Genomic DNA, 22,843 nt, shown 5'->3' with positions numbered 1-22,843 from the left:
AGTGTTTTGGAGGATCTCTAGTTTACAGAGAGTCGAATGTGGGAAATTAGGCAGGAGTGCATTGGAAATCCCCAAGTCTGTTCAGCAGCAGAGACCAATCAAAGTGCTGCTATACAGGCAGAAACAGGAAACTTCAGTATTGTTCAAATGTGTGGTTGGAAGCTGTGCATCCTTCAGTCCAAACAAACATCAGAGACCACTGATAATAAAGTGTGAAGCTGGATGAACACAGCAGGCCAAGCTGCATCTCAGGAGCACAAAAGCTTTTGTGCTCCTGAGATGCTGCTTGGCCTGCTGTGTTCATCCAGCTTCACACTTTATTATCTTGGATTCTCCAGCATCTGCAGTTCCCATTATATCAGGGACCACTGTTGCTTTGTACTTTCCAATCCTGATTTGGATTCAGGAACAAGTGACTGAACACTGACATCTTCAGATGATACCAAGCAGACAAGGAAGGATGCAGCCAACACTGAGGGTGAATACAACTTCAGCTAAGACTGTGGACTAGACAGTTCCACACAAGTGAACAAAAATATGGTTAAATATAATTTGTTTATTTTTTCATGGGATTGTTGTCAAGATCAGCATTTGTTGGCCAAATGCCGTTGAACTGAGTGACTGTATACAGACACTTCAGAGTTACCTAAAGGCCAGGCCAGGTAAAGATGGTAAATTGCCTTCTCAAAAGGACATTAGTGAACTGGCTGACCAAGACTTGTACTCAATTACTGATTTATTAACTGAATTTAAATTCAACCATCTGACATGGGGGTGTGTGGATTTGAACCCTTGTCCAGAGAATTGGCCAGGCCTTTGAATTACTGAGACATGATATTACCTCTACAGCATCATCTCCCCTAAAAATTTGGGGTAATATGCTTCTGTTTGGAAAGTTAGAGACATCGCTTACACCTTAAGAAACAAAATGGGGAGGAAGAACAAGGGAATCAAGGGATTCAAGTAGGGAATCATTAAAATTAATATTCCAAACTGCAAAACAATTAGTAACTTTTTTCTAGTGTAGCAATCATTTAGAAGATCAATTGTGGGGCTAACTAATCTGCACAAACATAGCACAAAAGATCAGCTGCAGTGTGGGACATGATCTGAATTGGCAAAGCCTCCTGATGAGATTTGTAAACTGCCCCAACAACTTATCCGATTGTTGGTGTCCAATGGGTGACAGAAGAGCATCTTCACCCTGGTCAGGGTTTAAATGAAAGCTTTTACACTGGTTTGGATACTATATTCCTTTGTCAAAGCAGAGTGGGTGGCAAGTTGGCTGAGCGGTTGGCACTGCTGCCTTAGAGTGCCAGGGACCTGGGTTCAATTCCACCCTCATGTAACTGTCTGTGTGAAGTTTTCATGTTCACCCTGTGTCTGCATGGGTTTCCTCCCACAGTCAAAAGATGAGCAAGTTTGGATGGATTGACCAAGCTAAATTGCCCCTAGTGTCCAAGCATGTGTAGGCTAGATGGGTTAGCCAGGGGAAATGCAGGGATTTGGGTGAGGGAATTCAGTCTGGGATCCTCATCAGAGGGTTGGTATGGACTGAATGGCCTGCTTCCACACTGTATGGGTTCTATTCTTTATGACAAAATGTATGTGCAAATATTGCAATTAGTGTTCTTTCTGTATTGTTGAATATGTCATTTTCAGGCACTAAAGAAAAACTCCCCCGTAGCAAAGAGGACTTAATGAAACATTAATTGTCTAACTATTATGGCACAGGTAACATTTTACACTGAGACAGGGGTCCCAAAGGGATTTCCCCTGATGAAACAGACCATCAAATCACACCTGGCCTTATTGCACTTATGCAGTGAGACTGAAAACAATTTCTGACCGATCTCAATACATATGGTTTTGAAGCAGGGTCACTGGACCCAAAATGTTAACTCTGATTTCTCTCCATAGATGCTGCCAGACCTGCTGAGATTTTCAATTAATTCCTGTTTTTGTTTCAGACTTCCCAGCATCCCCAGTTCTTTCAGTTTTTCAAATATCATCTTGTGGCTGTGCAGGACATTGGTGAGGCCATTATTGGAATACTGTGTGCAATTCCAATCTCCCTGCTATAGGAAAGATGTTGTGAAACTTGAAAGAGTTCAGGAAAGATTTACAAGGATGTCACCAGGGTTGGAGGGTTTGAACTACAGGGAGAAGCTGGATAAGCTGGGGTTATTTTCCCTGGAGCGTCAGAGGCAGATAGTGACCTTAGTTGTGTTGCTTCCACAATGTCCTTCTGACGCTCACTCAAGGAATTGGCACTTAGGCAAGATGCAGGATGGTGGGCAGTGTCTCTGAATTTGCATCCCAGACACAGATGGAACCTTCAAGGTGGAGAGGAGGGAAAGAAAGGAAACAGAAACATCTTCATTGCGCTATGACGGATGGTGTTAGTATTGACTGAAATTAAGACAGTAGTAGTGTCACAGAGATCCACAGCACAGAAAAAGACCCTTCGGGCCAACTCATCCATGCCAACCAGATATCCTAAATAAATCTATTCCCATTTTCCAGAATTTGGCCCATATTCCTCTAAACCCTATTCATATACCCATTCAGATGCCGTTGTAATTGTACCAGACTCCACCACTTCCTCTGCCAGCTCACTCCATACACTTACTGACCTCTGTGTGAAAAGGCTGGAGGGTCAGCTCGCTCTGTTGGCTGGAGGGTTGATTGTAATGCTGAATGTGGGTTCAATTACAGCACTGACTGAGGTTACAATGACAGACACTTCTTCTCAACCTCTGCCCTCACTTGAGACGTGGTGAACCTTGGGTTAAACCGTCACCAAAGGTCTCTCCCTGGTGAGAGAGTAGCGTCATGATCCGGTAAGACTATGGTGATTTTAATAAGTGCCGAGTAAGTCCTGACCTGCTCAGCATTGCTGGGCTAATGCTGGTTTGATATTAAAAAAAGAGGAAACTCTAATGTAACAACAATGCCTTAAAGGTCTGGCATGTTCTCAACCACTGATGGTTCACCTGTAATGAAAAGAGCTCGATGAGCATTCCTGTTGTAAAGCACAGGTCATCTTGTACTTTTCCAAAAAAAAAGTAATGTTTTGAAGTGGATAAGGCCGCCTATTAAGAGCCGTCTCTCTCTTTCTGTCTCTTTCTCTTTCTACCCCCGCCCTCTTCAAGAGGTTTGTCCTGCTCTTTGAAGCCTCTGTTCCATCTCTTTCCCAAGTTGACATCCAAGCAGATTTAACATGAGGAGCACATAATGTACCCAAAGTCCCTTATAGTCAGAACTAATGCCTTCTTTAGATGCATCAGTCCCTGGAGATTCACTAAGTGACACCAACACTAACCCCCGTTCCATATGCTCAACCAAAAGTAATCAGCACCAGATCTACAAGTTGTGATGATAGCACTGGCTGCAGCTCCTGTTGTTGAACATTGTGTTTAACTGTGAGAGATAACAACAGGGCGGTGACTGGAGCGGCAACATGGAAAAGGGTAACAACCTGAAACCACAACCTAACCCACTCTGCATACTCATGGAGTACACTCCTAACGCATGTGCTAACGGCCTCACCGTGACTGTGCTGTTCGGCACACACTGCACGACACATGTGCCCACTTGGAGTAGACTCCAGCTTGCTCTCAAGACATTATGCAGCAGCAAAACTATCGGTGAAATGGGGCCCAGTTTACAGCGGTTGTGCTTGAGCTGTCTCGAGTTGCTAGGTTTTTCACAGGCAAACCAATCTTCCTCAGTTCTATTAGCCTCCAAGGTCAGCCTGAAATGTGTAACATCGTTATACAGACTGACTGAGGCAAGAGACTATCATGTCTTCATAGCTAAGGGTTTTGTTTCAAAAGTTCTGATTTGGCTGTAAAGGAAATTATGGGTCATGAAAGGTGCTACATAAATGCAGGTTACTTATCTATTACTTGTGCAGTGGGAGATTTTCCACACACAGAGAGAAAATGCCATTCAGAGTCATAGAGTCATAGAGATACACAGCATGGAAACAGACCCTTTAGTCCAACTCATCCTTGCTGACCAAATATCCTAAATTAATCTAGCCCCATTTGCCAGCATTTGGCCCATATCCCTCTAAGCCCTTCCTGTTCATATACCCATCCAGATGCCTTTTAAATGTTGTCAGGTTTACTGCTCATTTGTTTCACCTCCCATGTGGTCCCTGGTTTCTCCTTCTTCCTCCCTCTTTAAAGTGCTGTTGTTTTGATCACTTCTTTTTCCCAAAGTTCCAAAACAATGCAACAGCTCATAAAATAGTAATTACTGCTCCAAAAATTCAACAAAATCAGCATGAACACTGAACATAACTCAAAAAAGCCTGAAATTTTTCCCATCCTCCACCTTGGATAACCAAGATTTTCTGTGGCTTTAGTATATCTGACCGCAAACTGTATATGAACCATATGCAACAGTTTGCCTCCTCTTTGTGTGATCTTATTTCTATTCCTTTATGAACACTATCCAGACGCATCAAGGTTTTCAGATTAAATCCAATTCAAAATCAATAAATGTCAACGTTAATGGGGAAACTCATTCAACTTGTATCCAATTATGCAGTGAAACTATAAGGCCATGCATAATTCTAACTTATAAGCATCACATGTTTTAGGATTGGAGTGATGTTAGTGTAGAGCCAGCATGATGCTAATTACCTGGAATGAACAATCTACCTTCTAGCAGGAGGTTAAAAGGGGCTTTAGAAATTTCAGCTGGATTAAAAAAATGAAGGTAAAGCATCCGTTATGGATGGCCACTTCTGCCTAACAATCTATTATTTCAGTATTTCGCATTTCAAGGTGATCAAAGTTCATTAACGTCAAAAGATGCACCCAGCATAGGGGTTGCTTAGGCAGCTGGCTTGCAGTGCAGAGTTATGTTAACAGCATAGGTTTTAATTCTTGTACCAGCTGTGGTTACCATGAAGCCCCTACTTTCTCAATCTCACATCTTGTCTAGCGTTCGGTGAGCCTCAGGTTGCCTTTCTCACTGATGAGAAAGCCGCCCCATGGGACAACGGCAACTTTATGTCTTTTCTTTCTCCCAAGTGTTGGCCAGAGTATCAGTGAAAAATTTTACCAACATATCCACACACAAAGCAAGCACACATGGTGCTGGGTTCCACACTGAATGGGACAGTACAAAATAATTAACAATGAGGTGAATGGTAAGACTAGAGAAAGGTGAATTCTTCACCTGAAAGCTTGTAAGTTTCTTAGGTGATCAGATAATGTGTCCAAAATTAGTCACATTTTGGATGACAGTGCATAAGGATGATTGGCATGGATGTTCTCAGTGCACAAGTATCCTCACCAAGACAAATCGTCCACGTGAAAGTCTTCAGAATGGGAGAAAAGGATTTTTTACACTGAGCTGATACAGAAAGAAAGTGGAACTCGGATCTATAACAGAGACACAGGCATCATTATACTCAACTAAAACAGGTTAGAACTATGGGGTCATAGTTTAAAAATAAGAGGCTGCCTCAAAACAGAGATGAGGAAACTTCTTTTTCTGTCAGAGGGCTGTAAGTCTTTGGAATTCTCTTCCTCACAAGGCAGCAGATGCAGAATCTTTAAATATTTTTAAAGCAGAGGTTGGTCGATTTTTGGTGACCAAGGGGAAGAAAGACTATCAGAGATGTGCAGGAATGTAGAATTGAGGTCAAAACAAGTTCAGCCATGACCTTATTGATTGGAGGAATGTAGGAACATGGGGATTAAGAGCAGGAATAGGCAATTCAGCCCTTTGACCCCACTCAGCCATTTACCATGATCATAGCTGATCTTACCCTGGTCTTAACTCCACTCCCCACAGCCCTTTATTTCGTTTTTCATCGGAAATCTATCTATTTCTTTCTTGAGATAACAAGGTGTACAGCTGGGTGAATGCAGCAAGCCAAGCAGCATCAGAGGAGCAGGAAGGCTGACATTTCGGGTCTGGCCCCTTCTTCAGAAATTTCTTTTCTATTTCTTTCTTGAACCTGTTGTTTAATTCTACCTCCACTGTACTCCAGGGCAGTGAGTACCGCAGATACACAACCCTCCGAGAGAAGTAATTTCTCCTCATCTCATTTTTGAGTCTATCTCCTCTCTCTGTGTATCCATGACGTCTTGTTTGACACTGTCCCACAAGGGGGAGCATTCTGTTCAATGTCCATCTTATTAATCCCCTTTAATATTTTATAAACCTCAGTCAGATGTCCCCGATTCTTTTGACCTCCAGCGAGTACAAGCCCAAGCTATTCAACCACTCCTCTGGGCACAATACTCCATGTGTGGTCTCATCAATGCTTTACATAATTTAACAACACTGCTTTACTTTTATAATCCCGTCCTTTTGTAATAAATGCCAGTGCCTTTCTTAATATATGCTGCACCTGCATAACCACTTTCTGTGATTCTTGCACACGGACACCCAGATCCCTCTGCTCTGATGCACTTTGAATTGACTTCCCATTTAAATAATGATTTGCCTCTTTATTTTCCTGGCCAGAATGAACAACCTCGCACTTATCCACATTACACTCTATCTGCCAGATTCTGGCCCATTCTCCTCGCCTTCCAATATCCAGGAGCAGGCCTGAAAGACTGAGTGGCTTACTCTTGTTCATATAGATTCCATAGGCCTCTGACTAGATGGGAAAAATATTGAGGAGCAAATTGGCAAAAAAATTTACAGAGGTGCAAAAATGATCGAGTAGATATGATTGTTTCAGAGATAGTAAGAACTGTAGATCCTGGCCCGAAACATCAGTCTTCCTGCTCCTCTGGTGCCACTTGGCCTGCTGTGTTCATCCTGCTCTACAGCCTGTTATTTTAGGGTAGATGTGGTGACTATTTTACATTCTCTAATATAAATTGGGATAGTCAGAGTGGAAAGGCAAAGATGGGAAAAGATTTTTGAACTCCTTTCGGGAGAATTTTCTAGATGGGGATATTTTCAGTACATGAAGCATTGAAAGATGAGTTTCTCCGGATTGCAGTGGGACAACTGGCCAAGTATCAGTGTCAGGTTCCAAAATATGTAAGAAAGTGCTTGAGAAACCTAGCTTCTGGATTACAACAGCAGGGACATTATCATTGTCTACCTCTTTCCTACTGAGGAAACAGAGGGTTAAAGCAGCAGAGACACTGGCCATAATTTTCCAAATTTTCTTAAATCACGAGAAGTGATTTGTGAATGTTTCACTCTTGTTCAAGCCCTGAGTGAGCTCCAAGGGAGTCTTGAAGAGCAACTGGAACAGGATGTGCTGTTGAGTCTGGGCAGGCTGAAATGCTCAGGAGAGTTTCTATCTCTTGTATTGGCATCAGCGCTTGCCGCTGATTCATTTTCCACCAAAGGACATCACCATAGAATATGACGAATATCTTCATCATAGAATATGCTGGCAATGCCAGCGACAGCATTCAACAAAATCTTGCATTCGTCAGACACTGTAAAACTAAACTGGACACCCACATACATGAGGCAAATATGAGGCAGGTGACATCAAGCTCAGATAAAAAGTCGGACTTTCAGCTGCATCTTAAATTTGGACAGATTTAGGGAGGGAATTCCAGAACTTAGTATAAATGCAGCTGAAGACACTCAAACCAACCATTATGCACAAGAAGCTAGAACTGGAGGAGGGCGTGGATTTTGTTTTAACAACAGACCCGTTACCAAGCTAAACAGGCAACATTGCTCAGAATAACTGCATAAGATTGATGAAACTGTACAGGTGTACATTAAGTAGGTTATTTTAAGTCAAAGCACGTGGCAGGTTGGAAATGAGTCAAGGGAGTTTTAGTGATTTGAGAGAGTCTATTTTGGTTTGTATTTTATTTAAAGGATTGAGGCAATTGCATTTCTGTCTGAACACAAAGTTGTTTATGTCTTTCCTCATGTTGCCCACATTAATCTGACCTTGAACAAGGCATTTTGATTCCAGTTGCTTGGATTAATATGCAGAGTGCCAAACCCAAACACTAAAGTGGATCATTAATCCTCAAAACACATACGCTACCATGAAATAATGTGGGATCTGAACTTATTGCAACTACAGAATGCACTAGATTTGTTTGGAAAATAGCAGTGGAGGGACAAGAAAAGCTGAGACGGTTTACTCAGAGAAGAGGGGAGATGTAACTGATGTGTTCAAAATTATGAATGGCTCCCAGAAAATAAACAAGGTGAAACTAGTACAGGCAAGAGACTCAATACTAGACAAAAGAACCAGGGGATGGATAAGGTTTATTTTTAACTGGGTGTTGTTATGATTGGGAATGTGCTGCTTGACAGGGCAGTAGAAGCAGACACAACATTAATTTTCAAAAGGGAAAAATGCAGCGCTGGGGGGTAAGAATGGGTCTAATGGGAATTGGACTGTACAACTGTCAAGCTCTTTTGAAGAGCCAGCAGGTCATGATGGGCTTAATGGCCTTGGTTGCAATGTAAAATTCAATGATAAGATCACTGGCAACAGTCCTTCTTCTAAAAGAAAAACCTAGTCAACTTTTCCATCCAATCAGAAAAGGCATTTTATCTGTAAAATTATTACACTGCCATTGTTGATAAGTTGTCTTAAAAATCTAATCAGTGTGCAAACAGAAGGGTATCCGATCTGTGGGAACGTACATCTTGTTTTGAACAAGCACAACTTTTATTCAAACCATGTAGCCTGTAAAACACCTCAGCCAACTATATGTCATCAAGTGCAAAGACAAATCTATCCCATGGGTTTACTTCCTTGAAGCCTTGTTGTGTGAATGACAGATGGATTCGATCCCGCTTTAAAGCTCTCATACTGGCTACCACACCACTTGGTATCAAGCCAAGGACTGCACTTTTAATTGTATCACAATCTGTTAGATGTTTAAAAACATCTGTGGGACCTTTTACAGAAATGGGTTAACCTTCATGACATGCATGAGAGATGTTAATCTCCCACCTGAGGCTTTTATTATATGTCTCTGTTCTGTCACCCTAGAGAGGGAATGGACAACAGAATTACAAGCCCAGTGAACATCAGCACTGTAAACGCAAAAAAGTGTGGCTATTTTGGAGTCTTCTTCGGACATTGTAAATTGTTCTTAAATTTACAGCACAACATTTGGCCTGACTGGTGGCTCCCACCCTAAACCTGGATTGTGGTATTCAGGGAGTTTGAGTTGCTGTGTCAAGATACACAATGAAACCTGGAGCTACGGTAGAGGATCCAATGTTTTTTCCATCACATGGCTGCAGCTCTTACTATCTGCCATTGCCGTGTCCTGCAAGGATTTGCAGGTTGACAGTTAACTCGGCTGACTGCATTATGGGGGGGGTTAGCTGATTTGACTGGGCTGCTGATTTGCTAAGCAAAGTGACTCCAACAGTGTAGGTTCAAATCCCACACCAACTTAGGTTACTCTCCTTCTTAATTTCTCCCTTCACCTGAGGCTCAGGTTTAACCAGCCCTGGTTGACTCCTTCTCATGAGAGAAAGGGACTATGGCAACTTGACCAAACCTATATATGACTACAGTCCTGCAATCCTTGGAACTGAACACAAAAACAGAACTTTCTGGGAAAAGGCAGCAGGTCTGGTAGCGTTTGAACCCATCTAAAGAAGGGTGACCAGACCCAAAACATTAACTCTGATTTCTATCCACAGATGCTGCCAGGCTTGCTGAGTTTTTCCTGCAATTTCTGTTTTTGTTTCTGATGTCCAGAAACTGACTTCAGTCTGAAACATACAAGTTGGACCAGGATTTCTCAAATGCATAGTTTGCTTGCTTTTCCCTCGGAGAATTCAATAAAAGGACAAAAACTTTAAGCACAAATTGGTATCTCATTAACGAGTGTTACATTCCTGGGTCCTTTCTGACTGTTCCTACTCAAGGTCACAATGTCCGAGTTCATTTCTATCAATTTTTTGTTTTGTAGTGTTATTGAGCAGAGAGAGTTCCTATAGGTGTTGGTGATCATGCATTGGTAACTTGAAGAGCCATGTTGGTCTTTGGACAAAGGCACCTGATTTGAAGGCATTAGGGCTGCTGGAGAACACAGTGGAAACACAGGAGCACAGATCATTCTGTTAACACGCTCTGCAGTGTACCACTTCCCAACTACGGATACCTTACTAACCTCATTCTAATCCATCATAACAGCAGAATGTTCCTCCTTATCATGTTGAAGGCATTTATTCCATAGTGGTTTTATGTGCTGAGCCAATTGCTAAATAACGTTATGCAGCCTATCACAAAGTGAAAGGCATCAACTGTAGCTCTGGTGGTGAAATGGTGCTTTTGCATCTCCACGTCCTGTTTCAAGTCTCAATCCGGGGAGCCATGCATCTGATGTATCGGTGCAGTACTGAGGAAGTGTTGGCAATGTTACCTTTTTGATAAGATGTTCAACAGAGAGCCTATTGCAGTTTCTTGCGCTGCAACAGTGACTATACTTCAAATGCACTTCGTAACATGGAAAATGTTGGGCACTGGAGGAGATCATGCGGTCTATTCTACCCATACCATATGAAGAAAAAGTCAGCCAAGGGTCTGGAGCCCTGTTGGTTACAGGGCAGACCAGTCTGACAGACTGGGTTTGTCTCCGTTGCAGTTTAGAAGAATGAGTGGTAACTTGACTAAAATGGTCTTGACAAGGTGGATGTGTAAATATACTTTCCTATAATCCAGAATGAGGGAGCTGTTTAAATATTAGGCTTTGCCATTTTGGGACACAGATGAGGAGAAATGTTTTTCTCTCAGAGCTTTGTTTGACTTTGGAACTCTCTGCCACAGAACTGGGGAGGTGGGAAGCATTGAATATTTTTAACGCAGAGGTAGATAGATTTTGATTAGGCGGAGGAATCAAGGTTACCAGGGTAGATTAGAATGTAGAATCTGGAACACAAACAGATCAGCAATGATCTTAGTGAATGATGGATCAGGTTTGAGGGGCCAAATGGCCAAATCTTGTTTCAATTCATGTGTTACAGCATGTTACAGCACTTCAATCCAATCATATATCTGTGTACTTTTTCATGACATATTGGTTTCTGCCTTTACAACCCCTTCAGGCAATGAGTTTGAAACTCCTTCCACTTTCTCGATGTAAATGTATCTCTCAGATTCTAATTTAAATCTGCCAATTAATTTAAATCTGTGCCCCCTGGTTTTTGGACACTCAAAGAGAAATATCCTTGTCTGTCCCCTGTCTATCATCTCTTCACAATTGCAGTGGCCAGAATTCAACACTTCACCAAAGATGAGACCTTCCAAACGCATGACCACTTGCATCTAGATGGATGGGAACGCCACCAAGTTCCCCTCCAAGCCCACCCACCGTCTCGACTTGGAAATATATCACTGTTCCTTCAATGTTACTGAGTCGAAATCCTGAAATTGTGGGTCAATCCACAGCACATGGACTGTATTGGCTCAGGAAGGCAACTCACCACCGCCCTTTGCAAGGGCAATGAGTGATGGGCAATAAATGGAAGCCCAGCCAGCATCCACATCCCACCAGCGAATAAGCAAAAAACAGTACTTTAGCTGTGGGGTAACTTAATTTGATTATGAACCTCTTTAGAACGTCCTGAGTTTGCGAGGGACACTACAGTGCAAATCTATCTTCTGGGCAGTTCACTGCACTCTGACCTGGGCTGATGTCTTCATTATATATTTTTTTTCTGGTCCAGCTCCTGGATTTGTCAAAGGGCTCAGCATATCTGGTGAAAGAACCTGGCCACCCAGCAGCAGATCCTTGTGGAAAGTATCGAGAATCATGACCGCAGCCTCTCACCTGCTGCTGCTGCTGTTTCTGTGCCCAGAAACACAAATGTTTCAGTGCTACACCTGACTAGACCAGCCAATGTCTTCCTTATCTTTGACATTGCTTCAAGGACTGGCTGATTGGAAATGCCAGAAATTCTCAAGCCTGGAATTAATACGTCTTTGTCAGATGAAGGTACTGGGGGACAACAGAGGCAAGTTATAGATCAGCCATGATCTATCCAAATGCTTGAACAGCTCAGAAAGTCTGAATGACCTCTTCTTGCTCCTATTAAAATTTTCTTCCTTCTCTCACTTTGACAAAGCCTTCCATAAAAGCATTGCTAAATAAGGATCTACGAGGTCAGTGTGTTCTAATGACTCTTGATTAGCGAGCTACTGATTGATGCACTAAGCCTGCAGATTTTGAAATCCACACATGACAGTCCACGCCAACTGTGGCATTAACTAAACATAACTTGATTACAAGGCTTGAAAGATTGAAGTAAGGTTTATTTTCTGAAAAACAACTCAGTGACGCCAAGTAACCATGTCCATTGTCACAGTTAATATCTCAACTTTACTGTGCTGACCTTATCCTTTTTCAGTAAGGAATTGGGAATGTAGATGACTCAGTGACTGTTTTGTGTTGGTGATCTCGATTTGAATCCAGCCCAGGGTATTTAAAAAAAAGCCTGTTCCAGTGAAGACTTAGATCTTTTCCAAGTGAAAGCAAACACAATTTCAACATGCTGCTTGGGGGTCTCACTGCATTCATAAGATGGTTAATGTAGGACAAAATGCTCTAGAATTTTAAGTAAGGTGAGATTTGAGATGAACAGACAATGTTGAAGCAGAGCTGAGCAAGCTCTATTAAATTTTGACAGTGGATAAAGCTACTAAACATAGGTCAACACCATTCGGTTTCTATGCAAAGAAAATCCACTAGATTTTGGATCTAACTGTACAGTTTTCCTCTGGTCACACAGGATCAATGAATCCCTATGCTGCCCAATCAAGTCCACACCAATACCTCCAAAAAGCATCCCTCAAAGACCTGCATTTCCCGTGGCTAATCCAGCTAACCTATACAACCCTGGACACTATGGGTAATTTAGCATGGCCAATCCACCTAACCAGCACATCTTTTGACTGGGGACGAAACAAGTGCACCTGGAGGAAATCCATGTTTGACCTGCTGAGATTTTCCAGCAATTTCTATTTTTGTTATTGTTCTATCAGTCTTTGGTGAGGTTGGTACATTTACATTAAATGGAAGAATGCAACATTATGGCTGCGATGAGATGGCTGCTAGTGATTTTTGAAGATCTGATTGATTAATATACAAACATCAACCCTTTTCACATGCAACAAAGGACATGGTGTAGAAGTGAATCAGTTTTCACGTACTCACAGTGTTTGTGATTCTGTATCCCTGCTGGTACCTTACACACAGTGTATTCTCTCTGGAACATCAAATGACCTTTCCCATTTCATGTATACAATCTCTGCAGCATCTTGGGCTGCCTCGCCTTTCTGCCACAAGTAAAATGTCTTTCAAATTCATCCCCAAAGAATGTCCCACATTGAGTTAAGGCATCCCTGTGGTCCACACTGGCCAACTTTGTCAGTGTCAGATTCAGCCTAGATTCAGAGTCACAGTTCTCTGTCAATTCAGGACATCTTTAACTGTGGCCAAACACTTGATGTGAACTCCCGAGGACCATACCTCAGCAATGGGCAGATCCCCATCAAATTTACTCTTGGGTCAGGGAGAGTCATAGAGTGTACAGCATGGAAACAGACCCTTTCGTCCAACTTGTCCATGTAGATCGAATATCCTACATTAATAGAGTCGCAATAGCCAGCATTTGGCCCCCATCCCTCTAAACCCTGCCTATTCAAGTATCATCCCAGATGCCTGTTAACTGCTGCAATTGTACCCACCTCCACAACTTTCTCTTGCAGCTCAAAAATGTGTGCATACATCACACATTGCACATGTGCAGTAAGCCATCACTATTTGTGAAATCATTGACCGTGACATTCTTCAGGAGCACATTATCCACAAATAGCAGGAGATCACTGTAACTCATATATCCCATTCCATCTGTGCATGACCGCTTCACCCTTTCTGCATGTAATGCTGTGTACAGATGATGGAGCTACAACTGGCATCCAATGCCAGATGATTGTCCATCACAGAAACAGGCCATTTGGCCTGTATGGCTCATGTCCGTGTTTAGGTTCCACAGCAGCCTACTCCCATTAAACTTTATCTCACTCTATCAGAATAATCATCAACCAACACAAACAGGAAAGTCAGGAAATTCTCAGCAAATCAGGCAGTGCATTCTGGAGGGAAACACAGTAAATGTCTCAGGTCAAGGCAACCTTTCATCAGATTCGGTCATCTTTAACTACAATGCTAACTCTATTTCTCTCTGCAGATACTGCTTGACTTGTGGAAGATTTTTCCTGTTCTTTTCAAGTCAGTTTTCCAGAAACCAAATTATTTGTGTTTTTGCAACTGTCTATCACATCTGTCTTCATGCTGGGACTCTTACAGGATCAGTTGCACTTACTTGCACAGTTATCACCTTGGTTTGAACTTCAGGTGGAGCTTCCATCTTATCTCCATTCTCGAAGAAGATGTTGTAGTTCTCCAGCAGTGCGGTCATGAGTTTATTGGAAATATTTTGTTCCTTTATTCCTTCAATACCAGGGGAAACGCTGTCAGGTTGAAAAATGAAATGTTACAATTCACAACTGAACTCGGATTATCTGCATTAACGCTTCTGCAGACGAGCACATGAACTGAACTGACAGGATGTACATTTTGCTTATAAACGTTGTCAACCCACTACATACCCTGTTTATTGGCTGACTTGATACTGACTATTGCAACGTGATATTTGAAGCAGTACACAGTTAATTTGTTTATCGGAATAATAATATTACAAAAGGTTATACAGCATCTCTCTGCAGCCTTGATATGCTGGCTTACTGTAGCCAGCTATGAAATAAATGCCTATCTTGCAGCAATTTTGTTACACTATACTACGTTACACTATTGGTTTAAATCATGTGATTCAATCACAAGATCCTTCCATTGCCATGGCTACTGTTGTCAGCGAGAAAAGACTATCCACCTACAAAAAACAGAATGAACCATTCCCACAAGCTCATCTGTTCTGTTTCCAGATTTTGCATCGATGTTATGTACAACATATTAATTATAAAGAAATATATCAACTTCATTTATAGCCTGCTGGTAATGTCGCAAAATGCTCCAAAGTGTCTGACAGGACTATATTCGGATAATAATTGACACCAATCCAGAAAAGATGCCAAAAACGTATTCAATGGTTTACGTTTAAAATGTCTGTCTTAAAGGAAGAGACAAAGGAAAGAGGTAGAGAGGTTTAGGGAGACAATTTTGTGGCCACACAATGGAAGGTACAATGGTGTGTGCGGTTGATGCAGGGTGAAGCACTGAGTCTGAGTTTGCAGTTGACACAGAGATGGGTGGAGCAAGGGCTTTCGAGTGATTTGAGAAAGTTAAACATCAACTTCAAATCATTTGAAAATTAATGGTGAGCCTTCATCTCCCTCTTGGTTCGCAAGCAAACCAGCAGGTGCTGCCAAGACTCATTGACAAATTTCATTCCAGAAAAACAGCATCTTCAATCTCAATTGTAACAATATGGTCAGATTGGTTTGTGAAACAATTCATACAGAAACAGCTCTCATATCTCTGGTGGCTAGTTTGAAACAACGACATTTTGGTGTGGAGACCTCAGGGTGCATAATCCAGGCTAACACAACTTGTGCAGTACTGGGGGAGAGCTACAATGTTGGGAGGTGCTATATTTGAGATGAAATGTTAAACCAAGCGCCTGCCTTCTCTGGTAGATGAAATAGATCCCAAGGGTTGTAGAAGAACAGGGCAATTCCACCTGGTTTCCTATCCATTGTTTATCCCTTGAATAACATCACAAAAACAGACTATCTAACCATTTGGTTCTTGTTTTGGAAGCTTAGGTTAAAAGCGGGAAAATGGAGTTGAGGCTTATCAGGTCAACCACAATCTCATTGAATGGCAGAGCAGACTCTATGGGCTGGATGGTCTGCATACATATTGCCTGCTATGTTTACCTGTGTTACAACAGTGAAGCTGCTTTGACATGTTCTGATGTTGACAAAGGTGCTTTGCTCAGATAAAAAGTTGTACTTCACTGTTTCTAGATTCTGAACTCCTCATCAGCGAGCAAATTACATTTTGAGTATTCGCAACTTTAGGTGAGAACATCCATATATGGATGGCTGACTGAGAAAGAAAACCTGATAAACATCTATAAGGATATGCTTGTTTGGTTTGCTACACATTGGCAATCTCTGTTCAGTTGGAGGATAAATTGAATGAGACAAATTAGGTCAGCCTGATTTATGCATGAGGGACCTGCATCTGTAATTCTGGTGCAACAAACCTTAGGTCATGTTCAAATGCTTGAGGTATAAAGTTAAGGCATTTAAATTAAAATGTAATGCAAAATCTTCCTCAGATCTAATTACTTTTCTCCCATGAAGTACAATGAACAATGGCAAAACCCTGAACTTTCACAGACAAGGATTCATGGAACATACTAATTACGGAATTCATAATTAAATAGAGCTCACAGACTCTATTTTTGGACAAAATGCTTTCAATCACCGAAATGATTAATCCAATAGTCAGAACTTGAACTAAGATAACAAAGTGTGGGGCTGGATGAACACAGCAGGCCAAGCAGCATCTTAGAAGCACAAAAGCTGACGTTTCGGGCCTAGACCCAAAAATATTGTACTTCATGGGAGAAAAGTAATTAGAAGGATCAAGGCCCGAAACGTCAGCTTTTGTGCTCCTAAGATGCTGCTTGGCCTGGTGTGTTCATCCAGCTCTACACTTTGTTATCGTGGATTCTCCAGCATCTGCAGTTCCCATTAACTCAGAACTTGAACTTGGTTTGTTTTTCCGTGTGATGAAAGGTAGAAGGACTGTCTTATGCATCGAGGTGAAGCAGGTTAGGCCTGTATTCATGGGAATTTAGAAGGATGAGAGGTCACCTTATGGACACGTACAAGATTTTTAAGGGGCATGATAAGATAGCTGCTGAAAGGTTGTTTCCCCTTGAAGAAAAATATAGAACCAAAGGACATAACCTCAGAACAACACATATTTAAGGCAGATAAGATGAGGAATTTCTTCTTTTGGGGTGTAGAATTCTTAACTGCAGGGGGTTGTCAAGACTCCATCATTAAATATATTCAATGCTGAGATTTCATCACAAAGATTGAGACAGATTTTCAATTTGTAAGGGTAAAGGCAGAAAAATGGAGTTGAGGTTTATCAGGTCAACTACGATCTCATGGAATGGCAGAGCAGACACTCTGGGCTGAATGGCCTACTTCCACACTGTGGGGATTCTATCAAATCATGTGAATCAATGAAATCTTAGGGCAGCACCATGGTACAGTGGTTAGCACTGTTGTCTCACAGTCCCAGTGACGCGGGGTCGATTACAGCCTCAAGTGTCTGTGTGGAGTTTGCATATTCTCCCCATGTCTGTGTGGGTTTGCTCCAGTTTCCTCTCACAAGTTAGGTTAGGCCATGCTGTAGTGTCTGGGGATATATAGGGTAGGGGGCTAAGTTTGAGTCAGATGATCTTTAGAGGGTCGGTGCAGACTCCTTGGGCCAAATGACCTGCTTCTACACTGTGGATTCTATGATCTGCTTTAACGAACTCAACAGATACATAAAGATTGGCCAAGGAGAACAATACTGCTCTTTGCATCATTCCACAGGATTTTTTACATCCTGAGGGGCAAATGGGACCCTGACTGAGCACTTGATCCTAAGCATGGCTTCTGTGACAATGCAATGCTCGTTGCAGTGAAGGTGAAGGTAACATCATCATAGTCCCTCTCTCGCAGTAGAGGAATGGCTGGTGATGAGCTTACTCCAAGGGTCACCATGCTGCAGGCAAGGGGTGAGGTTGAGAAGGTAAGCCCTCCATCGGGAACTCAGCCAGTACAGAAACTGAGGGGCGCACTCTGCACCACAAATCAGCTGTCCTACGAACTGGGCTAACCGACCTCCTGTCTGGGAGTGAAAGCCTAGACAGAGTGTAAACCTAGACAGAACCCACAACTCGCTGGCCAGGAGTGCAGAAGTGAGAATTTTTGAAAGTTTACACATTCTCCTTGGAATATTTCTGATTGAGAAGGCATTGGTAATTTCAGACCTATTTGTGAGTTTCAAGAGCAACAATTGCGGTATCATACATCAGTGTTTGAAGGTCATTACATAGTGCCTCATGTATAAGGTAAAGTATACTGTCAGATTAATCCTTCTTTTCAAACATTGAAATGACAGTTGTTGACTTCACACACTTGCATAAAGAAATTGAAATATTGAGAAGGGCAGCACAGAAACAGGTCATTCAGCCCAAATGGTCTATGCTAGTGTTATGCTCCAAAAGACCCTTCTCCCAATGATCTCTAATGTACCAGTGTAGTTTTCTATTCATTTATTCCTAAGTGTTTATCTCATTTTCCCAGAAAAATATCATTGCTATCTGCCTTTGTCACTATTTGTGGTAGGAAGTTTCACATTCTCATCACTAGTTCAATGAAGAGCCTTCCCCTGAATTCTTCCTTGAATTCATCAGTGATTATCTTTGTTGCATAAGGTAATAGTTCTCAAAGGGTTCATGTCGGAGACTGCATTTCACTCCACGGTGGCATATCATCCTTCAGGGAGAATGACCGAGTTGAGCTCTAGGTTCCAATCCATATGTGTCAGCTCTGGTTGCTCATTTCTTTTTAACACCCAGAGATCCTTTTATGCACCACTGAACACCACCAGATCACTCATGTTACTTTTATGCCTTCAGCCTCCACCAACAAATCTGTTTCTAAACCAGTTAACATGTTAAACCCACCAGGGCAATGCGATGACAACAGAACTGAGGGAAAGGTAGGGGGAGGGGGAGGGGAATAAATCAAAATGTAATGGGGGGAATTGCAAATGGTCTTGGTGGTTATGTCTGACTAGCCAAAGTAACCTGTATTGTTATTATGCAATAAACTGCAGCTTGTTGATAAGAAAAGTGCTTCTTGTTAAGATTCAGAGTTTCATACTACAATATTGTTAACATAACAAGGCTCTTGTGGCACAGTAGTATTGTCCATACCACTGAGTCAGGAGGCCCAGGTTCAAGTGCCACCTACAGAAAAGGAATGTAATAATGGCTATGAATATGGAGAAAATATTTTGAAAGGAGGATTAGGGACACAACCTGACCCTAAATGGGGGCAGCACAGTGGCTCAGTGGTTAGCACTGCAGCCTCACAGCGCCAGGGATCCTGGTTCAATTCCAGCCTCAGGCAATTGTCTGTGCGGAGTTTGCACATTCTCCCCGTGCCTGCGTGGGTTTCCTCTGGGTGCTCCCGTTTCCCCTCACAGTCCAAAAATGTGCAGGCTAGGTGGGTTGGCCATGCTAAATTGCCCATAGTGTTTAGGGGTGTGTGGGTTATGAGGGATGGGTCTGGGTGGGACGCTTCAAAGGGCCTGTTTCCACACTGTAGGGAATCTAATCTAATCTAAATATTACCTGGTGATAATTAGTCCTACATACATACACTAATCTTAAGTTTATGAATCCAAGTTTTGAACTTTTTGGAAGTGAAAATGTTAAAGATCTCTTGTTCTCTATTCTTGAGAAGTGCTCAGTCTGTTCAGCTTTTTGGGATAAAAACATCTTCTCAGTTGTGGCATTATGCCGTTAAGTACCTTTGTGCACCTTTCCAGTGTCTCTGAATCCTTTTTAAATGTAATTTGGAGACCTGAAATGCGCATAGTGCTTTCAGTGTGGTCTAGGCTTGGTACATTGAAATGTCTGAAAATATCGTTTCAACGCAGCTTGACTGTTGCTTGGTTTCTTTTTCAGAAGTGGAGGTTAGGTGGCTCCGCAAGACGCTACTCAGATCCATGTGAGGGAAGAGAGGTCAAAACCTGAATCACTGAGATGACAAGAACTGGAGATTGCTGGAGTCAGAGATAACAAAGTGTGGAGCTGGAGGAACACAGCGGGCCAGGCAGCATGAAGAAGGGTCCCGACCCAAAATGTCAGCTTTCCTGTTCCACTGGTGCTGCCTGGCCTACTGTGTTCCTCCAGCTCCACACTTTGTTATCAAAAACTGAATCCTTCCTTTTGGAGCATCTATTCAAGATTTGGCTACTCTTGTCACTGACTACAGACAAGCAGGTAAACATTGCAATTATTTAGCATCTTTCAGAGCCACCATTTATCCCGAAGCACCAATCATATCCAGAGATGCTTGAGATGCCAACGTGTTCTCCTTCACTGGCTAATTTAATTCCCTTTCTGACTCTAAGGCCAACTGGTGAATTAAACTTTGGCACAATCCACAAGATTCATCCTCATCGCCACAGAAGGTGAAGTCTGTACTTAACAACTCCAAACTGGCATGTGCACTTTAACTTGGAATTCCAGTTTGGACCAGTACCGTCATTTCTAGGTATTCCTTTTTTTTCGTCTTGTGACTTTTCCTTTCGCATTCAAGGATTTCTCAAAAGTAAACCTCAACTTTAAACACATCCAACCATCTACTATTCTCACCTCCTGAATTCCAGATGCCTATCAATTCAGGGTTTCATTGTCCCAACAACTGCTTTTGATCTCTCCTGTAATGAAGATTAAACCTTTGATCTCCTTCCTAGCAAGACACTTATCTAGCTCATCCCCATTGTAAATTCCCTTGAGGGGACTCCTCTAATCAACCAGTCAACTTTGCACTCTGTTCCTTGGTTTTCTTGATAGCAGCTATACATGGAAAGCCTGTTTACATTTACCTTAACTCTACCCTTCCTCACGTTGAATAGCTAAACTTTGATCCTTCTTGAGTTCACTTTTTCACAGTTTCTCGTCTCAGGCACCCAAGCACTAAAAAGTTCCTTCCTCACAAATCTCTCCCAATACGTTAATGCCCTGGTAGAGAAGAGGATGCCCAAAGCTGTGACTCTATTTCAAATGTGGCCCTACCAATAGGCTATATGTGTTTGAAACTTCACCTTGGAGTCCAATTTCTGCACTTGCATTCCAGCCACTATTTAGTCGCAGTTTATATGGCCCGAATATTCTCAATGAATAGTTGCTTGCCCAAATTTGTTACTTTTGTGAATGATCTACCCCATATAGCAGGGGCAACCTTTTTGGTCCCAATTTCAAAATCAGTGTTCACCTTAAAATCCAATTGTCTTGCCTGGTCACTCTACTCATACAACTCTAAGCTGTCCCAGTTTGGTTTTTTGACATTCTGCACAGATAGGTATCATCAAGGAAGTCCACAATATTTGAAAGCATAAACGTTTTTTCAGTTCAGAGGCGAGAATGAAGAAATTGGAACATTTCTGCTTGGAGAGAAGAAGGCAAAGTGGAGATCGATAGAAATTCTTTCAAAATCATGAGGGGGTTGGATAGGGGTAAGCTGTTCCTGGTCCGAAAAAAACATGCAAACAAAGCAAGGGTGATGTGAGGAAAAAGAATTGTGTACCCAGCGAGTAGTTAGAGGACTGGCATTCACTGCCTAGAAATGTGGTGGATGCAGGTTGAGTTGAGGCATTCGCAGGGAATTGGATGATATTTGGTTAGAAATAATGTGCAAGGAAATCAAGAGAAAGCAGGAGTTTGCAAAGTAATGATAACCATTTGAAGGGCCAGTGCTGCTACAATGAGCCAAATGACCTCCCTTTGTGCCATAACAGTTCTGTGATGTTCCTGAATAAAATAACGCAGGTTGAACTTAAGGTGGGTGTAGAATTCTACCAATGGATTACAAAGGTTTGCGATATCTGAGAAACAGCACAGAAAGAGGCCCTTTGGCCCAACCTATTCATGTTGGTACTTACGTTCCCTTCGAGACTCCTCCCATTTTTCTACCTAAATCTACCCCATTTACTGTCTGTTCCCTTTTCCTGCTAACCTTTCTGGATTCACCTTAAATACATTGGTGTTATTTGCTTCAACCGCTCGTTGTGTTCACATGTTCCATGTCCCTCCATGCTTTGTGTAAAGCCGTTCCCCTAAGATCCCTGCTCAATTTCTTTGTGACTGTTTTACATTGATCACCCCTCAGTTATGTCTTTTACTCCTAAAGGAAATATTCTCTCTTTATTCACTCGATCAAAATCTTTCATAGTTTTAAAAATGGCTGATCGGTCATCCCTCAGCTTTTTCTTTGCAAGAGACAAGATATCCAGCCTATCGATGATTTCCTGATATATCTAGCATTTTATGGTGCAATACGGTACCATATAATTTATGTCTTCATTCTTGTAAAATATTTCTGCGTGTTCACTAGTGCCTCTATGTTTGTTCTTTAATATGACTTTCAGAACTGCGTAGAGGTTTGTGGTTGATAACACCACTGGACTAGTAAGCCAAAGTCCCAGTCTAATGTCAAGGTTCAAATCCTGCAAGGGCACTTGGTGAAATCTGAATTCAACAAAATCCTGAAATCTTCAAGGGAAGGAAATACGCCATCTTTAACTGGTTTGGCCAACATGCAACTCCAGGTCCCCACAGAAAAGGGAATGATTCTTAACAGAATGATATGACCTAGCAAGCCACTTAGTTCAAGGGCAATTATGGACAGGCAATAAAAACCAGCTCAGCTGGAAATGCCCACATCCATTGAATAATAAAAAAATGCTCTTGTGTCGCTCAGCCGATTTTTGATGCAGGTTTAGTTTAGTTTAGTTGTCTTTCAATTTCTATCCCGTTAGAAATACAACAAAGTGTTGTGGCACCAGTGTCTTCAATAAGAGATACCAGTGGCTTAATTTCATAGTTGTCTATTTTTACTGCTCTATACTTACCAAATCCAGTAGTGTAACACAAAGGCGTAACAATTGCACACCCTTCTAATCTTCATACTCAGCTCTCTCGCATACATACAACACTTAGTGAGCAGAGTTTCCTGTAGATGGTTAAGCTAGGAGATGTCACGGCAAGTGAATATTAAAGGGGACAGTTGTAATCA

General features: G+C 42.0%; 1 protein-coding gene across 3 annotated transcripts in view; it reads right to left on the bottom strand.

Moving 5' to 3' along the window:
• fam13a (family with sequence similarity 13 member A) overlaps positions 1 to 22,843 on the bottom strand; it is a 184,936-nt gene that overhangs the window by 110,967 nt on the left and 51,126 nt on the right. For all 3 annotated transcript variants that reach the window (XM_048529404.2, XM_059650746.1, XM_048529422.2), the window contains one exon: positions 14,323 to 14,470. In XM_048529404.2, coding sequence (XP_048385361.2) covers positions 14,323 to 14,470 — 148 coding nt within the window. The remainder of the gene's footprint in view (positions 1 to 14,322; positions 14,471 to 22,843) is intronic.

Source organism: Stegostoma tigrinum, chromosome 1, assembly GCF_030684315.1.
Source record: "Stegostoma tigrinum isolate sSteTig4 chromosome 1, sSteTig4.hap1, whole genome shotgun sequence".
NCBI classification, from domain to species: Eukaryota; Metazoa; Chordata; class Chondrichthyes; order Orectolobiformes; family Stegostomatidae; genus Stegostoma; species Stegostoma tigrinum.
This window is presented reverse-complemented; position numbering and strand designations above follow the sequence as displayed.